Genomic DNA, 13,757 nt, shown 5'->3' on the forward strand with positions numbered 1-13,757 from the left:
GAAAAGGGAAGGGAAGGGGCTGGCAAGTGGGTGCACTTGCCAGGCCGATATGGCAGTTAAAAACTGCTACAGAAACTGCAGTGGCAGGGGCTAGGACACCTTTGAAAAGCTACTTGTGTGGGTGCCAAAACCAGTGCTGCAGTGTAAACAGCGCTTTGATTTCTGGTTCCCGCCTCGGTCCCCGCAGCTGATTACTGTTCGAGTGGAGGGCGTGGTAACCGGATTCCAATCCACTCGCAGGTCACTTCTGGTCAAGAGGGGGCAGAGTAGTGCTTCCGCCTGCCCTCCTACTTAGACCGATGTGCCTATGTGTGCTCAGCAGAAGCGCGCAGCGAGCGCCTAAGGCAAGCCCGTCTGTGCCCGGCCGGGACCAGGGCCAGGACCCCTGCTCCTTCTAACAAAGACTCCAAGAGCCCTTTAAGTTATACAAGAGACGCACTTATGGCATTTACCAGACTTCCCCCTGTCGCGCACACAGCATGTATAAAAGTGTCTCCAGAATTCCTGGAAGGGCTATTCTCCTGTATAACCTGCAAATGGTGCAGTTTAGCACGAGTTGAACAACCACACAAAGAAATGGGCGACCAGACGAACCTTATATGCTTATATTTCAATGCTAGGTCAGTACCCAAGCACTCATTCAAGATCTGGGACACCATCAAGGAGATAAATCCCGACCTAGTTTTTATTACCGAAACATGGTTGGACGGAAATTACTGCCCCGACATTGCAAGCGCCCTACAAACCCCCCCCCCCCCCCCTCCACCTCTCCCCCCCCCCCCCGAATACAAAATACCAAGGCAAGACAGTCAGGGACGGAAGGGAGGGGGAATCGCCACCCTATTTAAAGATAGCCTTAACTGTCTCCCCATCACAGTAACCCAGATCGGAGAGCATAAACTACTTCCATTTCAAGTCTCCAAAGGAAATCACATTTTACTGGGTGGAGCCGTAATCTATAATCCACCTGGCTACCAAGCAGACTGTAGCACAAAGCTACTCACTCAGCTACTTCCTGCATGCCTAAAATATAAAATGTTTATGGTGGTTGGGGATTTTAATGTGCACTTCGAAAAACCCAACAACACGGTTGCCACACACCTGGATAATGATATGCTGATCCTCCAACTTAAACAATGGATCAAAGGACCCACACACAATGCAGGTCACACCCTGGACTTATTATTCACCAATATTGAGTCCACCATGGTCGAGGGGATCAAACTTGTCACATGGACTGATCACTCACTGATCACCTTTTCATTCACCCTACCTGTAATTAGAGCTCCCATACGTACGCATGGAGCATATAGATCCCGGAAACTAGTCACCTCTGACTCATTCCAGCTACATTTCTCCCCCAATAATTTGGAGGCCTTAGGCACCCTTCCCACTGACAGGAGTGCAGTAAATCTAGAAACAGAGATCTCCAAGACACTGGATCTGTGTGCTCCCAAAATTAAATCTAAATTCACGAAAATAATTATAACGGCAAAATGGTACACATTAGAACTCAAGGCATTAAAAACGAAATGCAAGGCATTGGAACAGAATGTCCAGATCAGATACTGACAAACTATCCTACAAAATAGACATCCGTAACTATAATCATGCCATTAAGAAAGCCAAAAAGACATATTTTGCACAAAGAATAAACAAAAACAGCATCTCAGTAAAGGAGCTATATAAAATTGTACGACAATTATGCAAACCAACCTGCATGTCCCAAACCCTTCATCCATCGGCTGAGAGCTAACTTCTTCAAGGACAAAATAAGCATAATATACTTGTCATTCAATACCAATGCCTCAGCTGACCCCAACAACTGGGAAAGCATAGACCCTCATCCCAACGCCCATGCACAGTTGGAAATCTTTGCCCCGCTCACTGAAGAGGAAGTCGTTAAAGCCATGGGAGAAGTTAAATCGGGATCCCCCCTTGACCCTTGTCCACATTTCATCTTTAGGCAGATCATACCCACCCTTAGCCCATTCATAACGCAATTATTCAACAAATCTCTAGAAACCGCAGTCTTCCCAGAGATTTGGAAACAGGCCATAGTGAGCCCTTTACTGAAGAAGGCGGGCTCAGATGTGACCAAACCAGCCAACTATAGGCCAATTTCCCAACTTCCATACCTCTCCAAGATAATGGAGAAACTGGTCAACGGACAGTTGTCCAATTATCTAGAAGACAATTTCCTGCTGGATCCCTCCCAAGCGGGCTTCAGGGCCACTAACAGTACAGAAGCAACCCTCCTGGCTGTCCTGGATAACGTAAGAGCTTTACTAGACCAGGGTAAGGCAGTGGCCCTGATCCTTTTAGGCCTGTCGGCGGCATTCGACACTGTCTCCCACCAGCTGATGCTAGAAGATCTGCACAGAAAAGGGATACACGGTAAAGCCCTACAATGTCTTAGCTCGTTTTTGAACAGCAGAACTCAAACCGTGCAACTGGGTGCCTTCTCATCAAGCTAAACAATTTAGAGCTATGGCATCCCGCAGGGAGCATCCCTGAGCCCCACTCTATTTAATGCCTATGTCTCATCCCTGGCAAAAATTGTGACGAAGCGGGGCTTCGGAGTTTTCTCTTATGCAGATGACACGCAACTAACAATAGCCATAGGAGACGGGCAAGAGGACACTAGGACCAAACACAATAACTGTCTCACCGAAATGGCAAAATGGATGGCGGATCCCTGTTTAAAGCTTAACGTAGACAAATCCGAAATCCTGCTCCTTGGTGGAGCCATTGTTAGAAATATAGGGGTCCCGGACTGGGAAAGAGAAAAAGTTAGAGAAATTAGAGACAATATATAGCATAAAAAAGGAGAAAAGAAACAAATCTAAAGTACAATGTTTTTATTCACACACCTTATTACTGGTTGTATGATATATATTCAGATTTTTTTTTTCGTTTTTAAGAATAAATGTACCCACAAGTACAAAGGAGAAAAGGGAAAGTGAAAGGGGTAGTGATGTGGAGGGGTTCGTGAAAAAGATAAAAATTAATACAAACTTCATTCAGGTGACAAATAAATCCAATTGTTCTTTTTTTGAAAATACAATTTTAAAGTAGTTCCCTAATAAGGGGCCACATTCTAACTAACAATAGCCATAGGAGACGGGCAAGAGGACACTAGGACCAAACACAATAACTGTTTCACCGAAATGGCAAACTGGATGGCGGATCACTGTTTAAAGCTTAACGCAGACAAATCCGAAATCCTGCTTCTTTGTGGAGCCAATCATATTTGGGACGCATCATGGTGGCCCCACTCACTTGGTGATGCTCCAGCACCTAAGCAGTGTGCAAAAAACTTAGGGGTTCACATCGACAACCAACTTTCTATGCAGGACCATGTACGAATACTGTGCGGAAAGAGCTTCGCTACACTAAAGCTTCGAAAAAGGCTCTTCCCTTGGATCCCCCTGGAAAGCAGGAGAGCTGTCACACAGGCCATGCTTGTCAGCAGGCTGGACTATGGAAATGCCCTTCTCGTGGGCATGTTAGGTTATTTTGTAAAGCGCATGGCTACCCCAGCAATGGGGCGTCCCAGCGCTGTAGACCACTGGGCAACCCGTCCTGGCTTTCCCTGTGAGATGATCCCTGCTGGGTATCTCCAAGGTGAAACCAGGCATCCCCGATGTATGTGGGGGCCGTTGTGGAGATGAGGCAAGCTAATGCCCAGAGTTGCCGAGTGTGATCCCTGGTTAGAGTAGGCACCGAAGCGAGAATTATCGAGACCGCTGACCCTGGTCCACGACCCTGCCGCGTCGGGAATTGAACCCTGGTCCCGGGCCGTCCTCTGCTTCCGGGTCTGCTGCCTCTAACCAGTGAGCCACACCACTCCACTCAAGGCATGCCAGACTACCTCTTCAAACGCTTGCAAGTAGTACAAAACGCTGCAGCCAAAGTGGTGTGCATCAAGGATAAATACAGCTCGGCCACAGACTGCCTGAGACAACTTCACTGGCTGCCCATGCGTCAAAGAGCACAATTTAAACTCTTAGGGCATACCCACAAAGCACTCGATCACACTGGCCCTAAGATTCTCCAGAACAAAGTCCGATTCTACGTCCCTCTCAGATGCCTATGGTCACATCAGCAAGTGCTAGCTGAAACTAAAAGGATAAAAAAGACCAGGGCAGGGGGACTCACCGTCTCGTATCTCCCGGCACTGCACTGGAACGGACTTCCAGCAGAACTTAGGCTTATCAAAGACTACTCCATCTTCAGGAAAAAACTTAGAGCTCACCTTTCCCCCAAAAACTATCGCCTTATCTGAAATCAGGGCCGACCCCCGGCACCACTATACCTCAGCGCCGTGATATCCCTCTGGGATGAATGTCGTGCTTTACAAATACAAGTGGTACAAAAGGGGGTGGTGATGGACGGAGCATCTGAATCAATCAAACACTCACACCCAGTCAAAAGATCTGGGTTTAATCCATCACCGTTCTTTAGCCCACTCTGCCACTGGATTCAAGCAAGCTGGGCTGAAGACGGCTGCAATACCAGAAACCGGTCCTCGGAAGCTTGTTTCCGGTCCAGGGAAGGCATGGCTTGGCAGTTCGGGCGGGACTGTTCCCATGAGGCACAGGGTCAGACTGATTTGCATATAGCCATGTCTGAACTGGGGTGGCAGAGTGGGCTAAAGAACGGTGATGGATTAAACCCTGATCTTTTGACTGGGTGTGAGTGTTTGATTGGTTCAGATGCTCCGTCCATCACCACCCCCTTTTGTACCGTTACAAATACAAGTAGCATTTGATTTACAGGCCTTGGGCGCGCACAGTGCACTGTACTAGAGACTTTGTATTAAATCAAACAAGCCAATTATGGAAACACCAAATCATAAACACAATTTACATGGAGAGCATATACACTTTTGCACTGAATAGCAGTGGTAAAGTGCCTATAGTCATAAAACCAACAAAAACAAGGTCAAAAAAAGGAGGCCAAAAAGTCTGGGGGTGAACCCGCGGAAAAAGCCAAGTCTAACAGGTATCTGGAACTTCTGGGCCTGAGCATCCACCCTCTGATCAGGCTGTCCCTTTGAGATGATCTCCGGTTGCAGCAGCAGCTCCGGGTACTACACTCCAACCTGCACATTTGAAGTTCCTTCTGAGGTTGTGGATGTTATACTGGCAGTCAGACCTCCCCTAACAAATTCAGTATAAACCTGCCTTTGGCACAGATTTTTGGCTTGGTGCTCAGAAAAGTGCATTGACCCTCTTCAGGCACATCTGTCTGAAGGTTTGCTGTTTGTACTTTCTTTGCCCTGTCAAGACCTGGCACTGGTAGAGGTTATTTGGCAGCTATCTCTGCTTTCTTGGGCAGATCAGCCGTCCCTGTATATTATCTCTTATTTCTGAAAAGTTTGCAGCACGTTTTTGCCTTCTCCTTTCATTATGTCCCAGTGAGACTTAAATCTGGTTCTTAACTTCCTTATGGGTTCCCCTTTTAAGCCTATGCAAAGCTGTCCTCCCCTGCTTCTGGCTCTCAAAATGGTCTTCTTGGTGGCATAAGTGAGATCTCGCTCTCTCGGTTCACCACTATGTACTACATTCTTCCAGGACAAACTGTTTCTCGGCACATGTGCCTCCTTTCTACCCAAGGTGGTGACCACTTCCCACATCAGTCAAGCAATCACCCTTCCGGTGTTCTTTGCTCCGCCTCACCCTTATAAGGTGGATTTGCTGAAGCAAAGAAGGGCAAAGCTATAAAAAAGAGGAACATCTTTTCGATGATATATACTCTGCATAAAGATCAGCTACGCATTAGCAAAGTTTTATGTTTCTTAACTTAGGCATAAGTAGAGAAGGCACCTTTTACCTACATTTGTCCTACCTTGCTCTGATGTTCTAGCAATAACCTTTTACCCAGTTATGTGCTGATTAAATATTGATTGGTTTCCTTGAAACTAGCCTCATTTATTATGCATGAGGATTCTTCACATCATATCTTAAGTCCCCTGCACATGACGTGCATAATAGGAATAATATGCTTCCTACAAAAGTAATTGGATTTGCTGGAGTAAAGAATGGCAAAAGAGGAACATCTCTTCTATGGTTTATACTCTTCATAAAGATCTACTACGCATTAGAAACCGCCAGACGACTTGAAGGCTGACTGCAACTGAGCCAAGGCTGCGACTACTGTGTTAATGTGCAGGATTCCTGTCCTTTATATTTGCCAGGCAGCTGTATAGACACCACTTCCTACCTTCATGAAGCACTACCATCTGGAAGTACAGGTCAGTTGAGAAGAGCACTTTGCCCTCTCGATCCTGCAGGACTTCTTAGATTGTCTGTTTGCAGCCCCTCCACCGAGGACGTTATTGCTGTGATATCTATTCTAATCTGCAGTTAGAATTCTCTTGGAGAAGAGAAAGCTACTGACCATTGGTAATGCTGTTCTGGTAGACACTCGACCTAACTACAGATTCCTTACCATCCTTCTTTCTTTCCCATTCTGCGAACTGCACTTCCTCAGATGGAAGGTCCTCTTGGACACAGCACACTGGTAACCTGTTCTGATGTGGCTTTCGTCTGTGAGAGCAGAATGTGTCACAAAAGAAACTGATGTCACCTTGCCAGGCTTGTGCCTATATAAGCATCCCATGCACGTCACATCCGGCGTGGACGACATAGATGCAAACCAGTCTGTGCTATCTGTCAGCACGCAGAGATACTGCTCAAGATTTCCTGGGTCCAGTCAGTCGCCTAGGGAATATTCTAAGGTAAGGAATCTATGGTTAGATAAATTCTTTACCAGAAAAAAGGCTTTACTGAAGGTAAGTAACTTGCTATTTAAGCTCACAGAACAGACCTACACATTGGGTTATTGTGTTGAAGGTTCATACAACATAGATACATTTTAATTAGGCTTTCTGAACAAATTGCCAGCTTGGGCAATGAATTAGTTTTCATATTTGTATGAATATTATTCAGTATAGCATTCCATAGTTTCAGTCCTGTAAGAAATTGGGTTACTGGTTGGTGGGGGTGAGGGGTTCAGGGGGGAGGGAGTGAAACCTGACTCGGGCAGCAACCACAATCCTTGTCAGGGTGAAGTGACAAGCAAACCCCAAATGAACCTGTGCTCAATCCTCTGGAAGATTGGCTCCGGGCAGTTAGGCTTAGCCTGTAGGCAATGTGTAAAGTATATGTGCAACTTTCAAACTCGTACAAAGTTACAATTTCAGGCAGACTGTGATAGAGCACCGGCTGGCCTCAGTGGCCCAGTTAGGCCCGCTGAACATGAGTGCAGTGATGGGAAGTTTTGCGTCGCTGTTAAAGAGGGCTTGTGATGCGAAGTCTGTTGTCGATGATGTATGGCACAGTCGAGGAAATGTGCCAGTTTCGGAATCGATGCAAGGTTGCGATGTAAGAAACTGAGTCACCGTTGAGCCTGCCATCAACAAGAAATTAGGGAAGTGAGGGCCTGAAGCGGGAGAGCTTTACACAGGCCCCAGTTCAGAGGCAGGCTGTGAGGTCAATGCAGATCCTTGCATCTGGGGAACCCTCCACGACAGAGGTGATGTATCAGTTCTGGGATGGTGCCGCAGAGGAGATGTCTGTTCTGCCAGCTTAGAACCTTCAAGGCCACTTCCAAGGTTCCAAGACTGGGGTGGTGTCCCTCTGCAGGGTAGGACTCACAGGTGGTGGAGTCCTGGTGCTGGGTTCACGATTGTGGAGCCTTCTGTCCTGAAGGCTCTAGTCAGGAGGCCAGCCAAGTAGCCCTTGGGGTCACTTTGGGGTCCCGGGTATAGCAGATGCAGGTCCAGTCCTTCTCTCCTAGGCAAAGCAAGAGGGCAGCAGGTCAGCACAGAATGGCAGCAGTCCTTCAGAGCAGCAGAGTGACAAGGCTTTCAGCAGCACAGCAGTCCTTCCTGGCGGAGTATCCACAGGTTCTGAAGATTTGGTATCTAGAGTCCAATAGTTATACTTGGGCCTTCCTTTGAAATGTGAGAAACTTCTAGAGCTTTCCCTTTGATGTTCCCGGGCATCTTGCGTTCCCTTTCGTGGCTCCATTGTAACTACAAGGGGTATGAATCCCTTTGTATGGAGATGGGACACAGCCTATTCAAGTGTAAATGGGGCTGTGCCTAGCTTCGCCCTCCATCCTGACAGCAATGGCCAATCCAGGCACACCTAAGCGATCTATTGTGTGTGGCTGTCCAGGAGGAATACAAAAAGCCCAACTGTCAGGTCCTCCCAGGCATGTGCCCATGTGACAGGCTGCAGGCACTTAATGGCTAAGGCAGGACAATGACAACTTCCTAAAAGTGGCATTTTCAAAATTCAAATGTAAAATCAGACTTCACTATAGGAGAGACGTTTTCAATAATATTCCAAAGACACCAAACATGAGCAGCTCCCATTCTGGAATTATCACTGCTTCATTGTAATACGGTAACTCCAATGATAACCTATGGGCCTTGCAGTAATGAAGAAGGAATTGTAGGGTTTTTTGCTACCATAACATGTAAAATTGAAAAGTTCATGTCTTACTTTTAAATGCAATGTCCAGGGCCTACTCTGGGAGTGATATGTATTGAAAAGGAAGGTTTGGGCCTGGCAAAACGTTTGTTTTGCCAGGTTGAACAGGCAGTTTAAAACTTAATGCGTAATCAAGAGAGAGAGAGAGGACCAGATAGCTAGTCCTTATCCCCGAGATCATATATGATTTTAATCAAAAGACGACTAGCTCATAATTAAGAAAATAAATAAATAAAGAGACTCATGTATGTTTTGTCATGGAGTGAGAACACCTGGTGAGTGTGTTCAGAAAGCCCTCACCCACCAACCTAGTTGGTGGCATGCTTCATCATCGGGCCCCACCCAGTGACACCTAGCGTGTCCCGGGTGTGCTTCGACGCCTGATTACAGCGGAGCAGGTATTTTGCTGAGTGTGCAGTGAAGAGTGTTATGAAAGTGAAATTTTAAAACGGCTAGGCGGAGGTCCCAGTACCCGAGGGTAAATTAGACTTTAATACCTGGGCCTCCGTCAGCGGTTAAAAATAAGGCTGTTGGATGTTAGAGGCGAGTTACGACCTCCCACATCCTATGGGTCAACATGTTTCAGCCAGTGCCTTATATCTATGCTGGCTTTCTTCAGGACCTAAAAATGTGAGTGCAATTAAACTAGTGAGTGTGTGGTACAGACTATGTGTCTACACGCCCTAAGGTGTTTATCTATGTGTGAGAGAGGGATTCCCTTCTCAAGAACATGCTAGTTTTAGCAAGTTTTTGCCTCAAGGTTGAGAGGTGGCAGGGGGTTGGCCAGCATTTCTGGGCAGAGCCTGCTCTGAACCTGTAGTGCCTCCTTCGCATACCGGTCAACTTGCAGTAATGAAAAAGGAATTATAGGGTTTTTTGCTACCATAACATGTAAAATTGAAAAGTTCATGTCTTACTTTTAAATGCAATGTCCAGGGCCTACTCTGGGAGTGATATGTATTAAAAAGGAAGGTTTGGGCCTGGCAAAACGTTTGTTTTGCCAGGTTGAACAGGCAGTTTAAAACTTAACACACAGGCTGCAATGGCAGACCTGAGGCATGTTTAAAAGGCTACTTAGGTGGGTGGCAAAATCAGTGCTGCAGGATCACTATTAGCATTTAGTATACATGCCCTGGGCACAGGTAGAGCCACTTTACTAGGGATTTACAAGTAAAATAAATATGCCAATTGGCTACAAGCGAATTCTTCTACCATGTTTTAGGGAGAGAGCAAAGAGTTCTAAAAGCCAAAACAAAACGGTTCAGCAAACGGGAGAGTGAAGGCAAAAAGTATGACCTTGCAGAAAGTACCAAGTCCAACAGGTGCTGAAGCAAAACAAATCCTTCCCGCTCACCCCAACCACATCAGACCTTGTGATGCCTTGCCACGCTTTGTAGGAGGGTTTGCTGAAAGATTCAATTGAGAGTCCAGGTGCTGCCACTAACAAATAAATACACCTTATAAAAGGTAGATACGTTTAAAAAACATCATGGTAAACCTTTATAAATATGACTTAGATGTGGGTGTGTGAATGGCTCTGAAAGACCTACAATTTATTTTAACTTCTCAATTTACACTTTAATGTTTCACATAAAGATTTTGTGCTGCTACAATAATTGTTTTGCATTTCATTACTCATTAATCCTTTTTATCTGTGTTCAGTTTTTACTGTTGTTTGGATGCTCACTTCTACGATGATGAAACCATAACAGTAGTTCTTAAGGACAGTGCTGAGCAAGAAGGAAAAGACCGAATTCTTTCTCAGCTAAGTTTATCTTCAGTATACATCCAGAAAGACGCAGAAAAGGAGTTTAACTTGGATTCAAATCAAAGGTACAACGATTAATATTCCCAATCAAAATTGTATGTAATGAGAGCTGTAATGATAAGCTGTTGTCTCCCATTTGTTTTCAGTTTGCTTTTTTAACACTTATTTTAATTCATTGTCAAACGTTTTTTGTGTGCGTCTACACCCCTTCTTAAGTGGAGGCTTGTGACAAGTGCTTTAGCTATATTGGCATATTGCAGTTTGTTGGTAGAGATCATAAGATAATAATCCCTGTCTAACCACAAGTTCACCCATATGTGCAGCTCTTTTTTCAGATGTTCTTGCAGGAATGGCATTGATAACAGATTCACACACCCATACCCTAAGGGAGGACTTTAAAGTTTGCTCTTTGAAGTCATGTGGTCTCAACCTCGCTCATACCTTGAACTTGCATTACATACTGTGCATTTGTAAAGCGCACGTTCAGCAAGAAGGGTATTTCAGCACTGAATAACAGATGTTTAGTGCATGAGTAATTGAGAGAACTAATTGGTCTCTTTTACTGGTCAGGTTCTCCGACATGGAATATTCATTCATATTCATGAACATTCACTATCCGGGTATCTGAGCTAATGTGGGTCCCCTAGCACTGTTACAACGTTGAGGAATACATATTTTTATCTATGAAGATATAATGCTAATTTACAAGCTTTTTCTTTCCATTTTGTTATTTTCTAATATAAAAATACATTAAAACACTAGAAAATGTAGTTAGACTCACATATAGCAGCTTTGCTGTACACACCCTTTTTGTTTTGTTACTGTTAAAAGAGAAGCAAGAGAAAGGAATCTGTTCCCGTAGACACACCACCTTACATAGAGGTAAAGCTGCTCTGTCCCTTTCACACAACCAAGAACTTCAGTTCCTTAAACTGCTCTGAGAAGTAGGTTCCAGAACACTGGCTCTTCTCATTTCTTGTGTATTACTGTGTAAACTCTAGTGTAATTGTGAAACATAATGTTCTTGCAAGGTTTTTAAGGTCATTCTTTGTACTTAAGACCTATAATCTTGGAGGTAATGTTCACTATTGTTGCTTCATCTGGTAGCAGATTTCCTTCCACATTAGAGCCTTTTATTTGTTAGTGATAGATAAATGCTGGAGAGTTGCAATCCAAGAAACCACAATGGATGCATTCTAAGAGCTGGAAATGGAGGGCCCAAAGCAGTTCAGGCAGCACAAAGGGGGATTCCATTGAATTTGGCGGTAAATTAAAGATGAACAATAGTAAGACTTTAAGAAGATAAACAACTAATTATTAAATGCAGGCCTGGAGGACAATGTTGTCCTGATGAACAAGGGTCAGTGTGTTTAAGCAGAAATGAGAGACCATTCAGAAACGGAGGAAAGTCCAGTAGAGAAGGCGAAACACAACTCTCCAGGTGCTAATGAATTGGTAAATAATAGGGCGGCTAGATGAGGAAGAGAAAAATCAGACAGAACATCCATACAATTTATTTCTGATGTATACTTTTGTCTGCAGAATCCTGATCCTTAGTGTGTTCCTAGGCCTGATACAGAGATTTTTCTTAAGTGGTTCCCAAATGGCAGTACATATCACCAAATGGCTCTGTGATGACTTCATACTGCTCCAGAAGTGATGTATCAGACTCTCATATAACTAACTACTCCTGTGTTCTGACCTTAGTTCCTTTCTTTCGGTGCGCTTCGACGCAGATCCGAGCTTCGACTTTATTGGTTTTCTAATGACTCCAAAATGAATCAGACAGTGTGCCAGTGCAGATATTGCCCGTTTAAACAAAACAATTTAAGCTGTACTGTGGATGCAGGAAGCAGATGTTGGGTTCAGACCCACACAATGTTTGCCTATGGTGCTTGGGTTCCGGTCACAAATCAAAGCCATGCAATAAGTCCACCCTCAAGGCAGCATTTGAAACATATGTCTTGCTCTTGCTTGAAGTCACTTGGCCGTTCACGGTCCCAAGGTTGGTCTCACATGAAGTCCTCAAACTCTTAAGTGAGTCCAAGTTGAAAATGTGCCACAAGCACAAGAAAGCCAAGTAAGACTCAACCACATCCTGCCACTTGAGCTCTTGTGAGATTTTGCAAGGTTGATGCACAAAGTGTTTCCCGGCTGGTGACTACCCTGCAGAATATTGGGGCAATGCTGCAAAATTTTCCAGATGCTATCAGCTCCATCGGGCTTGCCTTTAAGCCTCAAGTAGTCGAATGGGCATCTAAATGGACTTAACCCGGTGTGCACGATGCTGACTGTCCCCTCAGACTCCGTTCCTGACCTGTATCAAAGCCAGTCCAGACTCCCTTTCCGGCCCCAGATCTGCACCAATTCCTTCTGTACTCATGGCAATATCAACTCCACTGGTGCTAGTACCGGATCCAATTGAGACTCCAGTCTCTGACCACAAACACACATTGGTTGCCAGGTCTATGAAAGAACTAAGGCGCAACCAGTGGTTTTACGGCCAGACCCTCATCCTCTCCCTCAGTGCCAGTACTAACAGAGATTATAGAACCTCTTAGATTCCAATGCAGTCAATTACACTCCTAAGGACCCTCAATACGCTGATGATTAGGCAGACATTCTGCCCCCTCTCCCCCCTCATTGTACTGATGGAGGGCTGTACTTTGACTTGCAAAATGGCAGTGAACTAGATACCTCACCAAAGAGAGAGCATGACTTGTCACTTGGGCTACCAACTGAATGAAGCCCCTCTTTTGCTGTAGTAGTGTGAAGATCAGCATAAGTGCTAGATTTCTAATTACCTACTTTGGAAATCAAGAAGTCAATTCTAGTGCAATTCCTTCAAACCCCTTTGGATAGAGAGTTAAAACAACAGTACCCTTGGCAAGAAAATCTGAGGTGTAGACCAGTGGATTATGATCTAATATCTGGAACTCACCTCTGCGCCTATGGGAAATAAAATAATTTGCCTACTACCCTCTGTTAACAGGAACTTGGAACGCCTATGAGGTGTAATCATGCAGTCACACCTGGACAATGCCATTTGACGTTACTGTGGAGCCCCTCTTCTCTTAATACGAAGACTATGGGAAATACAGAATGTACATAAAAACTACTACTGCATCACTCTAGCCCTAAAAGCTGCTAACTCGGTATAAATTGTCAATGTCTCCTCCCTCAAGCTGCATGTAAGTGGAACATTGGTGATATGTGATATGTGTAAAGAGGACTCTCCACCCAAGATAGCCACCTCTTCTGCCTGTTCCACCCTTTAAGAAAGCATGCATTGGTGAGAAGACCTACTTTGTTGAGACAATAAGACTCTGAAACTAACTGCTGGCAATTACCTTCCTCCAACTCCTTACATAATTCCATGTTTGCATCACCAACTGCTGATGTGAATTGTAGTGGTCACCTGTTAACAATCAAAAACCATATCCCATATTTGAGATGTTGTGTACATCAGTGTTTTGGGCTCC

The 13,757-nt window shown here is 44.9% G+C and overlaps 1 protein-coding gene across 1 annotated transcript in view; it reads left to right on the forward strand.

The window, feature by feature from the left end:
• Window positions 1-13,757, forward strand: part of ANAPC4 (anaphase promoting complex subunit 4) — a 355,563-nt gene that overhangs the window by 298,966 nt on the left and 42,840 nt on the right. Inside the window, exon 26 of the mRNA XM_078678375.1 lies at window positions 10,170-10,340. Coding sequence (XP_078534501.1) covers window positions 10,170-10,340 — 171 coding nt within the window. The remainder of the gene's footprint in view (window positions 1-10,169; window positions 10,341-13,757) is intronic.

This window comes from Lissotriton helveticus, chromosome 2_2 (genome assembly GCF_964261635.1).
Source record: "Lissotriton helveticus chromosome 2_2, aLisHel1.1, whole genome shotgun sequence".
In the NCBI taxonomy this organism is placed as follows: domain Eukaryota; kingdom Metazoa; phylum Chordata; class Amphibia; order Caudata; family Salamandridae; genus Lissotriton; species Lissotriton helveticus.